The sequence below is a fragment of the Gopherus evgoodei genome, chromosome 11, assembly GCF_007399415.2.
Source record: "Gopherus evgoodei ecotype Sinaloan lineage chromosome 11, rGopEvg1_v1.p, whole genome shotgun sequence".
Classification (NCBI taxonomy): domain Eukaryota; kingdom Metazoa; phylum Chordata; order Testudines; family Testudinidae; genus Gopherus; species Gopherus evgoodei.
In genome coordinates this window covers 44318729-44336010 of record NC_044332.1, presented here as the reverse complement: position 1 = coordinate 44336010, position 17282 = coordinate 44318729, and the positions used below count along the sequence as shown (strand labels likewise).

Below are 17282 nucleotides of genomic sequence, written 5' to 3'. Positions count from 1 at the left end.
ATGATCCAAGCTGAGCATAGTATCTGCTTTCTAGATAGTCTATAGAGGGGGCCTGTTTATATTCTTTTCATGTAGATTCACTCTCTGAGTTTTATCAATATCCATTTATTTCTTTAGAGTAATGTTATTCCCAACTATCTGGCTTTATGCCAGACAAAACATAATATTCTGCAAACACTAAACATCATTCATCATATTAAATGAACAAATGAAAGTTGCCTACTTCTAGCCTCAGATGCAGAGGATATTTGACAAGGTCTCTTTTTTTGTAGTTATTAGAGACATTTAACTTTGGATTTCTATTGAAACAGTGGTCAAACTGTTCAACAATTCTCCACATGCTTTTCTTTTATTCAAATAGCCTCTATTCAATGCCTCAAAGTCGTAGAAGCATACAATACCATATTATTATAATGGTAAATAGACCATATCAGAGGCTTTGCTCTTAGACACATTCAGTGAGTCTCTTGCTAATTATTTTCCATGCTGACAATCTCCAGAGGGATTTAGATATTTAGGAGTACAAGTCTCACCCAATTTCAAAAAACTAATAATGCTAAATGTGTAAACTCTTTTATATCCCCTCCATCAAAGGCCTGCAGTGATCTCACAGTTTACCATTATTTATGTTTGGGAGAGCCAGCTTGACAAAAATCAATGTCCTTCCACAAGTGTTGTATTTTCTACAAGTCCCTCCTAGTACTTCTATCAATATGATTTAAAAAGAGAACTAGACAGATTATGCAGCAACTTTATACAGCGTGGTAAAAGACCAAGAATCATTTTATTCAGGCTCCAATGATAAAAACCAAAAGTAGGTATTAGTCTCTCCAATTGGAAAATCTGTAACTGGGAAGTGGTTACTCAATATGACCTTAAGCTAAAACCACTAAAATCAGTGCAAAAGTTCCCATGGACTTCAATGGCTTTTAAATTAGACCCCTATGTTTAGAACTGGTTACATTGTATAGAAATTCAAAACAGCCCCCTAAGACAATGTGTCATATTACTCTCCTTTTACATTTTCAAGCTTGATGTGTAGTGATGATATTTTATTCCCTTCAGGAAATCAGTCAACGTCCTATGTCAGGGACACACTTTGGGAATAGTGGGGGAGCAGGAGAAGGAAGAATATCAAATACCTTAGAGCAGTGCCAAAATATTCACTGACTTCCCAGATATGCAGAATATGCCAAACATTGGACACTTTTTCCAGAGCACAAGGCTATTGAACTTCGTTAGGATTTCAGTGTATAACTATAATTTGCCATTTTCTAGATTAGATTACTGAGGGGAAACTTCCACAACTGGAGCAGAACTGATTTGAGGAAACATTGAGAAGGTGATCTAACCAAACTAAGTTCTTTTCTCCACTGTATAATTTTTTCCCCTCAAGACAAACCCTGGACTTGAAAACTTAAAATTCCTCTTTGGTATAATCATTGGCAGAAAGCACTCCTCTGAAGCCTCAATTTAGAACATTCACAAAGGGATGCAGTACTTTCAGTGAGCTGTCGCCCATGAAAGCTTATGCTACAATAAATTTGTTAGTCTCTAAGGTGCCACAAGTACTCCTATTCTTTTTATAGACTTCTATTGTCTTTCAACTTTGACCAAAATTAATTCAGTTCTATACCTATGAGGCTCCAAATAGAGCTTGTTGGAAGCCAGGAAACACTTTCATGAAGATTTGTGAATTCCCCCCTCTTTTATTCTTTGAAATTAAATATTTTTTTCACTCAGATTTAACTTGGAATGTGATTATCAATCAGCCTTACTCATTACACTGTTTATGGAGATGACATTACATCATCTGATTTTGGGCACTGGTATACCATTTCATACATTCCAAGCTGGCAATTGATTTATTATTTACTCTTCTATAATACATTCTGGAACATGGGACCAAATCTCTGACACAGAGTACTGAATATTTCGTTGATGGCTGGCAATAATCTTATCCCAAATCTAATGAGTGTAACCAACAAAGTCCATATTATGGATGTGGCAACATGAAATCTGAACTTATTTTAACTTAAAAACAAAACAATTAATAGTAATGAATAAAGGTTGTATATATTCTGAATGTATATATAAAGTATCCTTGGACTTAACTGTCAACAGAATCCTGCTGTAGACTCTGGACATACAATATTTATACCAAAGGAAAACAATCTGTTTGTCAAAATATTATTGGTAGAGCTTGTTGAGAAAGCCCAAGTATATTTCCTGAAAAATTTCAAATTAAATTTAATTTCTTTCCATTTCATTCAATTTTTCCAATTTTTTAAATTAAAGAATCATTTTGGTAGGAAAAAAAACTTTAAAAAGCAAACACTTCTTCCTGCAAAAAGGGGAAAAATTAAAAAGTGAGAGAAAGTGTTTTTTCTTGCTAAAATGAAACAAATTAAAATTAATTTTTAATTTGCAAATTTTTCACGGGAACAGTTTCACAATTTTTTGGTAGAAACATTTGAAAAGGCATTTTCTACAGAAAAAAGTTAAATCAAAACGTTTTCCAACCAGCTCTAAATATTAGCATTTATTTTTATATTAAAGTTGATTACATGAATATGAAGGAAGTTTATCATTTAGAGTTTTTATTTTATTAGTTTATTTAATTTGTAAAAATTAAAAGAAAATTAAGCATTTGGACTGTAAGTCTTGCAGGACAGGGATTGTTTCTTTTCTATACTGTACATGAAACCCAACATAATGGCTAATATCTGGCTCTTCCTTGAGTCTTCCATGAAGGAAGCCATGGGTCAGCAGACTGACAACAGCTTAAACAGAACTCTGCCTTTGAGGAAAGGTACAGAGGAACCTCCCAGATGGAGTCTATCTTTGTCTTTGCCTTTTATTTTCCTTGTTCTTCCTCTGCCATCTTTGAAAGTGGGGGCGGTGGGCCAACCTCTGACAGACCACTAGTGAGAAACAATCCCCAGGAGAAGTACTGTCCATTTATGAAAAAACTAAAAGGTAGGGAAAAAATGAAAAGTAGTAAGAGTTACTTGCTAATTCTGCTTTTCACTCTTCCTCCCCTACTCCCTATAAAACAACTACAAAGGCAGGAAGCCTGCCACACATTTTCATTCCTGCCACCATTTAAAATTTATATGAAAAAATGGCTATATTAAGAGTGTGCTAATATTTATATTCTGTAATATTTGGCATTCAAAGGCTTGCTGTGAAATCTTTCTGTGCTCTTTGACTTTAGTATTTCAATAGCTATTTTGTTTTGCTGCATGATCATTTGGGAGACAAAGCTCAATTGTGCTGAGTCTGTCATTTCTGCTTCCACCATGCTTTATATTCGCTTCATTGCCATATTCGCTCTCTGGAGCGTTCTTTTACAATAAATGACACAACCATAAAAAGCTCTAAAGAAACATTGCCCTCCCCCATTAACTAATATAAAATTTTTGCAAGAAGTCATAGGACAATTTTTTTTTTAAATTGCAGAAGACTCGGCAACTAGGAGAAATTCTTGGCAATTAAGGAAGCCAGTTAGACGTAAGTAAAAACTCATAGGGTTAGAGACAACTTGATTTTCTGGTGTTACTAGCAGCAACTTACTGCTAGTGACTATATTATTGTAATACTCTTACTTTTCACTGTTTCTGGTTTTTACCTTTTGCACTTTGCTGAATTTGGTCTTCTCACTTTGGGGATTAAAGTCAAGTATGAGATGAGTCTGACAGTTTCAGAAACACAAGCAGAAAAAAATTCCAACACTTAATTATTTGTCCTTCCCAAAACTGTTGTTGTCCACTATCCTTTGAACAAGGAGAAGCTTATGAGTGATCATATTTCATATTTCCTTGTAATTTTGATTATATGTTTTGATAAAAAATAGGAAACAGAATTCTAAAAATAGTTCAGGACATACCAGATTTTAAATACAAACAACAAAGAAGGTGCTATGAATAAGTTTAACAATGATCCCAATTCCAGTATCAAAAACCTTTCATTTTGGATCCACTAGACTCTAAAATTGTGCTTCCAACTACCTGCAATTGCCTCCCCATATGATCAACCTTCTTCTGCCAATTCCCACCTCCATTCTGCAGTACCACAGATGAATTTTGCCTAAACCTACCTGGTACATTTCAGCAGTATAACAGGCACATTCCACCTTTAAACAGAATTTGGCCCATTCTGCAGCAATCAAGTTAAAAACAGTGGAAGTGATAGGACAATTCATGAAGTGTGTGCATATTGGGAAGGGAGCACTTTACATACCCAGGATACAGCACACTCACAATTTTCCCTTTTAATTGTCTGCCCATTTTTTATAGATGGACATGTAGAACTTATTACACCTCTGTATGTACTTCTGTGAACAGAGTAATGCAGATGCTGCTGCAGCACAGCACTCCACAAATATTGATCTAGGTAAGCAGCTCCTGTATCTTAGAAATCAAATGAGTACCATGTGACAGGGGTTGCCATGGTACTTATAAGCATGACATTTTTATAGAGTAGTATAGAGAAAAGGCATGTAATTCCTGTGCCACTTATGGATGTGCATATGACAGATGTTTCACTACTTTTAAAAACTGAAAATACATATTTCATTCACAGTCTCAAAAGAACATTCTTTGCATTAAAACAATTTGTCCTTTTTACTACCAGACAGATTTATAAGAATACAATTAAAACAGTATACAGTTTTTTTTAAACGAATAGAAGCCAGTCAGATGACAAACTATTCTATATCTGTGTGTTTACTAAATTAGGCAGATTAATCTATATATCAAAATGTTTTTATTATGTAGAAAGACAATTGTTTGTATGACAGACAATAGAAAATATAAGTGCAGAAAGTGCTTGGCTGGTATAAATTGTTTATGAAGTGTCTTTCACTATTTTCATCCAATATTCTTCTTGCAGCAGAGATCATGTGGGCTCCTGCATGTGATTTCCTCTCTCTCCTGAGAGAGGAGAATGTGCCGCAGTCTACTTTTCTCGGGTTACACTGCAGTATGATCTGTTTTCTTATGCAGGCAGTATGATAGGTCTGCGTTTCATGGTGCAACAGCTCTTACTTGATAGTGGAGAGAGACAGAAATATGAAATAAGTGAAGACGACCGCACAATGGATCACAGCAATAAAACTTAGCTATGTCTGAGAAGGAAATAGATCAACACATTTGCACCATCCCCCCACTGAAAATTATGTTAATAATGCAGAGGTTTGCCAGCCATTAGATATTCCTGCACTGTAGCTATGTCAGCAGGTTTCTCCTAATATACTGTAAAGCTAGAGAATCCTTTCTGGGTGACAGCAATTTAGTAATTTTCTAGGCCCACAATAACCAATAAACTACCATCTTTTCTAGGTAGTTTTTAATGGTACGTTATGTTATTTTTGCCTTGCTGATGTCTAATCTAGGACAGTAGGTACTTGCCTACTGTTATTTTAGAAGTTGGGGTTCTATTCTTGTACTGATGCACAGTGTAGCTAACTCCTGTTAATACAAACAGAAGTTATGTTTGCAATTCCCTAGCTCATTTTAATAGACCTCCTAAAGCTGTATTTTTGAAATCTCAAATGAGTCTGGCAGCTTCTTACCATTGCAGTGTCAGCACAGCATGAGAGCACATGCTGTTGTAGAACCTAAGCCCATAAATTGCTGGCCCAGAGGCAAAAGTGCTAACAGCAAAGCTGCACTGACATATCAAGCAATATAGTTGTCACATTCTGGCATCATCTGAAATTACTTCACTGGAAAAACAAACTAGGGAAACTATAAATTATATAGAAATCTATAAAATATTTCCTATTATTATTTTTTATCATTTATTTCATGTACTAAGTCCTTAGTTGCCTAATCTTAAAGAGCAGCCATAATATTGTAATGAATGGCCCTGAGTTTCTGCCCTCTATTGGATGGAATCATAATTACTGAACTATTTGTCATAGGCTCTACACTGGTAACAGCGACTGAAGGTCCTTCTTTTGCACAAGCATAGGGTGCCTGTGCTTTTTGCAGCAAAAGAGTTTGAGTACTGTCCAGACTTGCAGTGTGAATTCTGAGTAGATGAGGTGCAGTAATATCCACAAAGTCCTAGGTGTCCAAGGATTTGTTACAATATGGTGGCTGACAACATGAATTAAATATATTAATGTAAATAGTCTTGATCTTTTTAGATTTTGTTGTAAATATCAGTTTAAATCTGATTCAGTTGATGGATATTTTCATTATACATTTGTAATTCTCTTTGTAACTGTTTTCTTTCAGCAGTGCAAGCAGGTTAAATTGAGTCAAAGAATTGGAATTCCATCCGAGTTAGTTGATTAACTTAGCCTTTGGAATTGCACATTGTTCTGATCACAGTAAAACACATTTTTATTAAAGCAAAGCCCTAAACTGACAGAGCAAAAACGTTCACACAAGAAGGTGGATCTTTTGGATTAAAATTAGTAGAGGGAAGTAGCACAGCAGGCTCTCTCCATTTTATAATTGTGGATAAATTCAGGACATCAATATTATGAGTTCCTTAACTGTTACATGTGTTTCTTTGAAGAGTAAAGGGTCTTTCCAGCCCAAAGGGAGTTATGGGAGAGGTATAATTAAAATGGTGGCTCTTCTGACCCTGGTCCAGTAGTTTTGCTCCCAAGTCTAGCATCTGATGTGAATGCTACTTGGTCACTACTAGGTTCTTTTTAAAATCATAGATCTCGGGGATTAATAGATAGAACTAAAATCCTCTTATATCCCATCCCTTTTTAAAATATAGATGAACTCGATTTATGCTAGATGTGTGCATGTAGCTTTACCAAAATACAGTGATTGTTGTAATGTCCGTGATGTTCAACAATGGCAGGGGAAACAGTAGTAAGTCCTCAGAACCCTGGGCTGAAAATAATAAGGGGTGAAATCTGGCTCCATTGAAGTCAGTTTTGCCATGGACTTCAATGAGACCAAGATTTCACCCAAGAACTTATTCTCCCCTTTTTATCCTAGCAAGGGGATACTTGTTTTCTAGAGGTTTGATGAACTCTTCAATATCAGTGAGCGGGTGGGATAAGAGAATCCAGTTACATTGCCAGAGTGGTGAGCAGAAACTGTAATTTGGGCTGGTATAGAACCAGAGTGGGTCTTTCCCTTTTGGAATTAAGGAGGACTTTTCAGTTCACCCTACTTTCACTTTACACTAACAAGAAGAGAATACCGTAGGAATTTCTGGAATCTTGCTTTTTCATATAGTGTAATTGCCCCATTATGCTGGTGCATCCTCCTTACTACATTAACTTTTTGAAAGAATTGGATAGCTAGGTTCTAAGGAGTAGCAACTGAGATCTCTTTTGTCTGCCATAACAGCAAATACCTTCTAGGTGTGCCAGAGTTACTTCTAAGAAAGATAATGGAATACGCACAAGTATTTGCATACACACTTGCATTACTTCTAATAGGAATTACACAGCAGAAATCCACCTTCCTCACAGACATTTCACTGGAATAAGGGACCCAGCTGTTTAGAATTTGGGTTATAACAAAAGTAATGAGTAATTTAAGTCATTGTTCAATTATTATTTCAATAAACATCACAACACCACAAGGTTAATGATGATGTTACTAATGACCACAAATAAATGCAAGTGTACGCTAGCATGTTACAGTAGGAAATACACTGTAAAAAAGGGAACTATCATTCCAGTGTTGTCTTAAGAAAACAACATAGTGTAGGTCATAGACATTGAACAAAGAGTGCATCCAACACAGTAACCAAAAACTGTACACAGTTTAGTTTGTTTGTAACCTGCAATCAATGCACTGCATAGCTGAGGTTTTTAGTTATTTATAGTTGGAATATATATTTAAAAAAATCTTTATAGTGGAATAAGTATCTATTCTTACTATGATACAGGAATTTTAAAACAAATTGAACATGGGGGGGGGGAAACTGAAAGTCCTTTTAGGTACTGAGCATTTGAGCAGTTGTGCCATTAGTTAATTTGAGCTAATGAGTGAACAAGAACAACAACAAAAACAAAAAACATTTTGAAGATGTTAATCAAGGAACTTAAATCTTAGCTCTAATTATTTGAAACTCACTTCTCTGCAAGGTCAACAAGTTATAAACCTCCATCCCATTATGTTAAAGAAGAGAGAAAGAGTAGATGATTAAAAAAAATAAGATTGAATCTTCCCTTTCTCAAGGTATTGTGTTTTTGTCCATGTATTTAGACACCATGAACTTCCGTGTCCTGCACAGTACCCAAGTACACGGTCAATAAAAATTACTGATGGTTTCAGAGCAGCCTTGGGCTCTATGAAAATGGTAAATATCTAAAATAATTATGCAAAGGAATAAATATAATTTGACATTTGTTATTTTTATGGCAATTGAATACTTTATTTTCATAATTATTTGTTCTTGTTTTTCCTTAACAGTGAATCTAATGTTTCTGCGGAAAATATAAGAATCAGAATGGCCACATGGGGTCAGACCAAAGGTCCATCAAGCCTAGTATCCTGTCTTCTGACAGTGGCCAATGCCAGGTGCTCCAGAGGGAATGAACAGAACAGGTAATCATCAAGTGATCCACCCCGTCGCCCATTCCCAGCTTCTGGCAAACAGAGGCTAGGGACACTATCCCTGTCCGTCCTAGCTAATAGCCATTGATGGACCTATCCTCCATGAACTTATCTAGTTCCTTTTTTAATCCAGTTGTAGATTTGATCTTCACAACATCCTCTGGCAAGAAGTTTCACAGGTTGACTGTTAAACCTACTACCTATTAATTTCATTTGGTGACCCCTAGTTCTTGTGTTATGAAAAGGTATAAATAACACTTTCTCCACACTAGTCATGATTTTATGGACCTCTATTATATCCCCCTTTAGTCGTCTCTTTTCCAAGATGAAAAGCCCCAGTCTTATTAATCTCTCCTGATCTGGCAGCCATTCCATACCCCTAATCATTTTTGTTGCCCTTTTCTGAACCTTTTCCAATTTCAATATATCTTTTTTGAGATGGGGCAACCACATCCACACACAGTATTCAAGATGTGGGTGTACCATGAATTTATAGAGGCAATGTGATATTTTCTGTCTTATTATCTATCCCAGGGATCGGCAACCTTTTAGAAGTGGTGTGCCGAGTCTTCATTTATTCACTCTAATTTAAGGTTTTGTGTGCCAGTAACACATTTTAATGTTTTTAACATACAAATCTATAATATATAACTAAGCTATTGTTGTATGTAAAGTAAATAAGGGTTTTTAAAATGTTTAAGAAGCTTCATTTAAAATTAAATTAAAATGTAGAGCCCCCCTGGACCGGTGGCCAGGACCACTAAAAATCAGCATGGTGAAATAGGTTGCCTACCCCTCATCTATTCCTGTCTTAATGATTCCCAACATTCTGTTTGCTTTTTTTGACTGCCGCTTTTTTGAGTGGATGTTTTCAGAGTACTCTGCAGAATGACTCCAAGATCTCTTTCTTGATTGGTAACAGTTAATTTAGTATGCATAGTTGGGATTATATTTTCTAATGTACATGACTTTGCTTTTATCAACATTGAATTTCATCTGCCATTTTGTTGCCCACTCACTCAGTTCTGAGAGATCCTTTAGCAGCTCTTTGCAGTCTGCCTGGGCCTTTATTATCTTGAGCAATTTTGTATCATCTGCAAATTTTGCCACCTCACTGTTTATCCCTTTTTCCAGCTCATTTATGAATATGTTGAATAGGACTGGTCCCAGTACAGACCCCTGGGGGACACCACTATTTACCGCTCTCCATTTTGAAAACTGATCATTTATATATAGATAGTGTTGGAGGCTGGAATTCTCTTTAAGTTCACAGAATGTGTCAAGCATGGGAATCAGCAGTACAAAAGTCCCCACATTGCACCACTACCTCAGGCTTAATCTAGAGGGACCTGTGAGGATAAAATGGTAATTAAAGTTACCATGCTCATTTAATTCTTGGACCACCTGCTACAACACCCTGAACAAGTGCCTCTTATTATTGTGTTGTGATGCTGTTTACTAAAAATTGAATTGAGACCACTAATTCTTTCCCATAATTTAAAAAATAATCAGATGGTAACAAGTTTCTATCAATACTGACTTAAGCCATATTGTAACTTGTGGTCTAAGGGTCAAAGACCCCTTTGCCCCATCACTAAAGCCATTCCCCTTTAATTTTAATAGCAACCCATTTATTATTGTGTATTAATGTTACATAATAAATCACAGATTGAACAAGTACATATGATAAAAATGTAATCTTTATTCTTTTGTCTGGTTAGTAATGTATTTATAGGAAAACATTTTCTGGCATGCAGTTCATCAATACATTACACGTCAATAGTTTTAGTAAAAGGAGTCGTCTATGTTTAACTCCACCTTGAGTAAGAAACAAAAACATCCTGATGTGATGCATTATACAAGTTCACTACTTGGTTCTTGTGAAAAAAAGATTGTAGATCCCATATTATACTTTAAACAGTTCTAGTGCATCATGAATCAACAAGAATAACAGTCTATATAAACAGACACTGTGAAAGATCAAGGATTCCATGAATAAGACTACCTCAAAACTTCAGATGCAGGCAGCGCTAGAAATTCAACCAATTTCTCCATTCTTTTTCCACATACAAGGAACAACCTACTCAGAAGCAAGTGAACTCTGGTCCCTATTTTATTTAAAATTATTTCATACTAAAATATGTTCAACTATAATAATAAGCAGAAGTGTACAACTACCTATTCATTTCTTCATATTTTAAATTTCTTAACGAAAAAGAAGTAGGAGTAGAAATGACCAAAAAAATGACTGACAACAACTTGAGGATAACTGTAGCTGCTTATAGGTACAAAATGCTGAAAAATAAAGTGATTTTTAAAAATAATATAGTTTTTTTTACAAAACTGTTTTCTAACCCCACATTTTCAACAAGTTAAACAGTTTACATGTCCTGTATAGTCCAATTATACACTGCATGATATATTTTTTAAAATTAAATAAAAATAAGCTCTTAAATAGCAGCAAACTATTGCTTACTGACATGAAGAATGATGTCTGGTGAACAATTTGTTTCACTTTTCCATTGACACATGGCTTCCCATATCAGACTTCCAAACTTTGGATGATGTAAGATACAGCAACAAGGCATAAGATACAGATAAACATGCATCAGTGACAACCTTCAAATTATTTATAATAGTACAGAATATAACATATTACCTGTTGAAAGTTTGCAAACTCGACTTATTAAGGTACATAAATACTGCGGTCAGGTCGTTATTTGCTTGCTCAAACATGTACCACTGTGTCAAACGATTTAAATATCAAAAGCCATTTCATTGACAATTACAATGTCAGCCTTGCTGAGAACAGATGACATTTAAAAAATACTGCAGCATAAAGCAGAATAACTACACCTATTTGAACATTTCAGTGTTTAAGGAAGATTCATTTCATATTGCAGAACACTTGACAAAAACATATGGGGACCAAATTCTTCCCTAATTTACACCTTCTCCAGCCATGTCTCCCCTCTGCAACTCTAACATTGGCCTGCTAAACCTAGGGTTGTGAGTTCAATCCTTGAGGGGGCCATTTAGGGATCTGGGGCAAAAATCTGTCTGGGGATTGGCCCTGCTTTGAGCAAGGAGTTGGACTAGATGACCTCCTAAGGTCCCTTCCAACCCTGATATTCTATGATTCTAACAAGGTTGGGTTGTTGGCATAAGGTATAAAGCAAGGCAGTATTTGTCCCAATGGTGCTTAACATTCCCATTGATCTGCACATGTTACTCCCTTTATCTTAAATGGGTTTTACTCATAAGAATAAGAGAAGTAGAGACAGAATGTAGCTCCAGACCTTAGAGTAAAATATGGACTGCACTGCTGAAATGTAATCATCTATATTAAAAGGCAAAAAACAAACGAACAAACAAACCAAAAAAAACCAACCCAACCAAACAAAAAAAAATGACTGTTCCATTTTTGGGTATTCTTTTTTACTTTATATTTATTATTTTTCTGGATGTTTTATTTCATGATAGTTAAAATACTTCAAAATTAAGAGCCAGCCTGAAATCTGGAAGTAGTTAGAACTCTGCTGCTCTTTGTGAGGTCATATGTTTCCATGCATGAGCAATAAGTACAGCATGCCTTCATGCAAATCACTTCAATCCAAACTCACCAAATATAGACTTTAAAATAATAGGTAAAAATGTTTTTTAAGAAAACCAAAAACTAAGTAACCAAAAAGAAAAAAGTGGAACTAATAAACGAATCAGCTCTCTGTGAGAATAATTACCCTCTTCTAAGGGCAGACTGCTCTATTGGTATTTATTGATGTCTTGTTTATATTCCCCATGGTCTTGTCATCTTTCTGTGATGGCACTGATCAGATTTAGGTTTAAGGTCACGGGGCAGGGACCTCACTTTTTAATTAGCTTGTTAAGAACCATGCCACATAAATAGTATCTGACACTTGAATACCTGTGAAAGAGCACGTATCTCCTTTTCCCAACATAAAAGAACCACATATAAAAATCTGTGAATTAAGACGAATGACTGCACCAACAGACATTTTAAAAGTAGGATAAACGTGGCCATTGAAATGCAGACAATGGATATAATTATGCCGCTGACGTATTTGTTGTTAACACACACGCATTTTAAGAATTATAGATTTGCATCCTTTAATGTTCCTAACAGTCTGAGTAGCAAAGTTGTGTCTCCTCTTCATCAGTACCAGCTGGTAATAATAATCTCTTGGCAAGGCTGTTACCCTACAGAGTCATAGTTTGATGACAAGAGGTCACTGTCTTGATATAGGCACGGACCTTAAAGGGTGTGTATGTGCATGTATGTGTAAAAGCTGTCACTTTGGTGTAGACCTCCTACAGGAGCCCTATTGACATAAATGTCACTTTCTCAAGATGTAAACGATTGGTGATGAATGGAATTCTTTGTTTTCTTTTACTTTTTACTTTCCCTGGTGTCCTTACTTTTGTCTTCTTTTTCTGAATTGTCTTTTTCATATTTGTCTTTGTCTGACTTTGTTACACTATCGTAGGAAGGTGGAGAAGTTGTGGAGGGGGTTTTATCTGTTTTTTCTGCAGCTGAGTTTTCACTTAGCTTATCCAGAGTCATATCTACTTTGATAGGCAAACCATGCTTTCCTTTGTGATACATAAATGAAACTTTTTTCACCGTTTTTTTTAAAAGGTAATGTCTGTAAGCTCGCTGAATAACAGTAGCGGATACTTCCTCTTGTTTTCGTTTTAATGTGGTGGTAATTGGTTCATAGGAGACTTTAGAAGGATTGGCTGCCATAAAACGATCTTCCATTTGTATTCGAAGTGCATCCATCTCATCACTTTCCCCCAAAACACGCTTTGTAAAAGCAAACAAGATGTCAAGGCAGTGAATTCTGTCACCACTTACCATGGGCAGATCCATTGCAATAAGCTGAAGAGTGTTTGGTTTTGCTATAAGAAGAGGAGGATCCAAAGAGGCTGCAAAATCAGATAGTTTACTGTATTCTATAAACTGGGTTGCATCTGGATCATACTTTTCCCAAACCTCATAGAACATCTCAAAGTCATCCTCACTCAAGGGCTCAGCACTTTCTTCCGTAGCAACACTGAAGTTCTCCAAAATAACAGCAATATACATGTTTACTACAACTAGAAATGAGATGATAATATAACTGACAAAAAAGAAAATCCCAACTGGAGGGTTACCACAGTCTCCTTTAACAGAGCTTCCTGGGTGAGGTTTATTAGGATCACAGTCCGGTTCTCCACTGTTAAGAATTGGTGCTAACAAGCCATCCCAACCAGCAGATGTGGTAATCTGAAATAGGCAGATCATGCTGTTGCCAAAAGTTTCAAAGTTGAACATGTCATCAATCCCACTTTCCTTCTTAACATAAGCAAATTTGGACATTCCAAATATAGCATAGATAAACATGACCAGGAAAAGCAGGAGACCAATGTTAAACAAAGCGGGAAGAGACATCATCAAAGCAAAAAGCAGAGTGCGGATCCCTTTAGCGCCCTTAATGAGACGCAGGATTCGACCTATTCTGGCGAGTCGGACAACTCTGAACAAGGTGGGGGACACAAAATACTTTTCAATCACCTTGTCTAAAAACATACCTGTAAACAAAACAAAACAATAGTCTGTTTTATAACAATTTAAATTTTCCATATCACAGAGCATAAATGAAGACAGGCCATATCTAGCCTTAGTAGAGATTCTGAATAGGGAGAGAATCAAATGTGCATTCTTACGTTTTGTACAATAGCATCTATTAAAACGCACTGCACAGGTACCATATTTGTTTTGCCATTGTTTATGATGGGTTATGAAAAAATTGATATTAAAATTAATATACTAAAGTACTAAGAAAGCCCATTTGCTGTTTCTGAGTTTGAGAATTGTAATGTACAGATTACAATAAATGCTCTAATGCATTTTTCCTGTTTACTGTAGAATCAGGGGAAGTGAAAGCTAAGTAACGGTCTATCTGATCTTGTAAATCTTCCATTATTAAAACAAATTTTTATAACAAATGTTTGCCCTTCCATTCATTAAATTCCTTTTAAATGTAATTGTTTCTTACCTACTATGGAGAGAATGACAACCACAAAATCAAAAATGTTCCAGCCTATGGTGAAGTAGTAATAACGGAGTGAAATTAGTTTGAGGACACATTCTCCAGTGAAAAGGACAATAAAGACCATGTTAATCCAGTATAAAATATGTTTCATCTCATCACTCTGGTCATCAGTTTCTACCATCATTGTGACCATGTTGAGGCAGATAAGAATCATGATGCTGATATCAAATGCTTGTTTTGTTACAATATCAAACATCAAACCTTGGAATTTGTTCTGAAAAAAAGTGAAAGAGTAAGTAGAATTTTATTAAATCCCCCACTTGGGCAACTCCCATCTTTTCAAGTGATGTGTATTTATACCTGCCTCTGTATTTTCCACTCCATGCATCTGATGAAGTGGGTTTTAGCCACAAAAGTTTATGCCCAAATAAATTTGTAAGTCCCTAAGGTGCTACAAGGACTCCTCGTTGTTTTTACTGATACAGACTAACACAGCTACCATTCTGAAACAGAAATATGCATACATTTCCATTTCCAACTATAACATCCAAAAATGTTTCACACTTAGCTTGCAGTTATGATTTGCTCCCAAATTCAGATTAATGTAAGTTAACGTGCATTCTTACCGCTGGCCTAGGTATAGGTTTTTGTGGTTTCTTGGATCCCAGCTTTTTCATTGCATTGTAATATTTCTTCTGTTCTTCTGTCATGAAGATATCTTGACCTCCAAGGTAAAGAAATGAAATAACTGGTTACAACCATGCCATTAGAGATATTATTTCTATATGTGAACATAGAATTTACTATACAGGTATTCGTTCTTTCAAAAGACAAAATTCAGGGATCAAAATAGATTACATAGAACTGAATTCTTTAAGAGCATATGAAGTCTTGCTAGAAAAATGAGGCTGTTTAATGTAGAGGAGAAGGGGTGAAAAACTGAGCTTTTAGCTAGCAGCACTCATTAAAAGAGCAGACAATTTAGAGATATTTGGCATCAATAAAAATGAAGCTGTGGTATGACAACCCCATACTAAAGCAAAAAAGGAAACCACATGCAACTTTTTGAGCTACAGTTTGTAGTTGGAAAAAGTGCTACTGATAATATTCAGATACCACTGTAGATTGAAATTCTTTAAAAACTTCAAAAATAAAAGACTATTATCTCTTTATTTGGAACAAAATCTAAGGGAAGTGTTTTAGTTGTTTCTTTCTCTGCTCTTTTTTACCTCTTTGTTGTGTAATAGTAATTGGATTTTAATCAAATGATTGAAATGTGGGTTCAGGACTATTCCCTGGATTTGCCTTTACCTCTGGTATGGTTGTTTTTCCACACTAAAGTTTTGAAAGACAAACTAGTCTAATATACTTTTATAGATTTTATTAAAAGAATAAGCAAACAAATGTGAAGCTAAACATAAGTCACTGATTCACTTCTAGTTTATCTAAACTAATTAACATTAAGACAACACAATAAAAAAAATAAAGGTTATAACTGAATTTTAACCTAAGGATAAATGGATTCTTTATCTGGCTTGCCAATTACAACAATAAGAGTGGGTCTACATGACACAATTAGGGAGATAAAACAACATCGCTTAGGGCTGTGAAAAATTTCATGCAGTGTGCAATGTAATTAAGCTGACTTAACCCTCGATGTAGACAGTTCTAGGCTGATGGAAGAATTCTTCTGTTCACCTAGCTACCACCTTTCAGAGAGCTGGATTTACTACCGTGATGGAAGAAACCCCTTCTGTTGTTGTGGTGCAGCAGGGTCGGCAACCTACAGCATGCGTGCCACCTTTGGCACATGAGCCAATTGCCTGGCACGCAGCTGCCAGGCAGGGTCCCGGCCACTAGCCCTGCTCAGCACACGGCCGGCTGAGTTAATAGAACCCCAGAGCAGCAGAGGCTGAGCGGGGCTGGCGGCCGGGACCCCAGACCAGCGGCAGGCGCATTCCTCGGCTCCACCCTCACTATGCTCAGGTTCTGCAGCTCCCAGGAGTGTGAGCCGCTGGTCGTGGGGCTCTGAGCCTGCTGCGGGAGGGGCTGTGGCTCACATTCCTGGGAGCCGCAGAGCCCAAGCACGGTGAGGGGTGAGCCAGGGGGGGAACAGGGGGACCGCCGCCCGCATGCATCCACTGCAGGAGCCCCCCCGAGGGTTGAGGCACCAGGCAGGCGTGTCCTCCCAGCTCCTTCCTCACCGCGCTTGGGTTCTGCAGCTTCCAGAAGTGAGAGCCACCGCCACCACTGCCGCTCTTGCAGCTCCCCGCTCCCGCTGCCTCAGCACTCCATGTGGAGTTTTGCCTTCACATGGAGCCAGTGTCTGATCGGGATGGGCCTGGTAAGGGGAGTCTGGGGGGCAGTCAGGGAGGAGGGGAAGGGTTGGATGGGTTGGGAGTTCTGGGAGTCCTGTCAGGGGATGGGGAGGGTTGGATGGGGTGTGGGAGTCCCCAGCGGTCTGTCTGGGGCAGGGGTGTGGCTAAGGGTTGGAGCAGTCAGGGGACAGGTAGGGGGTACGGTCCTAGGGGGTCAGTTAGGGTGGAGGGTCTCGGAGGTGGCAGTCAGGGGACAAGGAGCAGGGTGGGGGGATTGGGGGAACTGACCGGGGCAATCGGGGTGGGACGTGGGAGGGAGTGGATGGGGGTGGGGCCAGGGAAGAGCTCTTGCCTCCTTTTTG

At 37.2% G+C, this 17282-nt stretch overlaps 1 protein-coding gene across 5 annotated transcripts in view; it reads right to left on the bottom strand.

The window, feature by feature from the left end:
* Positions 1 to 17282, bottom strand: part of LOC115659409 (sodium channel protein type 3 subunit alpha) — a 964414-nt gene that overhangs the window by 835334 nt on the left and 111798 nt on the right. For 2 of the 5 annotated variants that reach the window (XM_030579475.1, XM_030579477.1), the window contains exons 21-23: positions 15229 to 15333; positions 14606 to 14876; positions 11642 to 14138 (exon numbers count right to left, since the gene is read on the bottom strand). The exons of 2 other annotated variants lie outside the window; for them this stretch is intronic. In XM_030579475.1, the coding sequence (XP_030435335.1) occupies positions 12955 to 14138; positions 14606 to 14876; positions 15229 to 15333 (1560 nt within the window). In that variant the 3' untranslated portion in view covers positions 11642 to 12954. Of the gene's footprint in view, positions 1 to 11641; positions 14139 to 14605; positions 14877 to 15228; positions 15334 to 17282 lie in introns of those variants that run through there. One more of the 5 variants, XM_030579478.1, reaches the window with a different exon arrangement.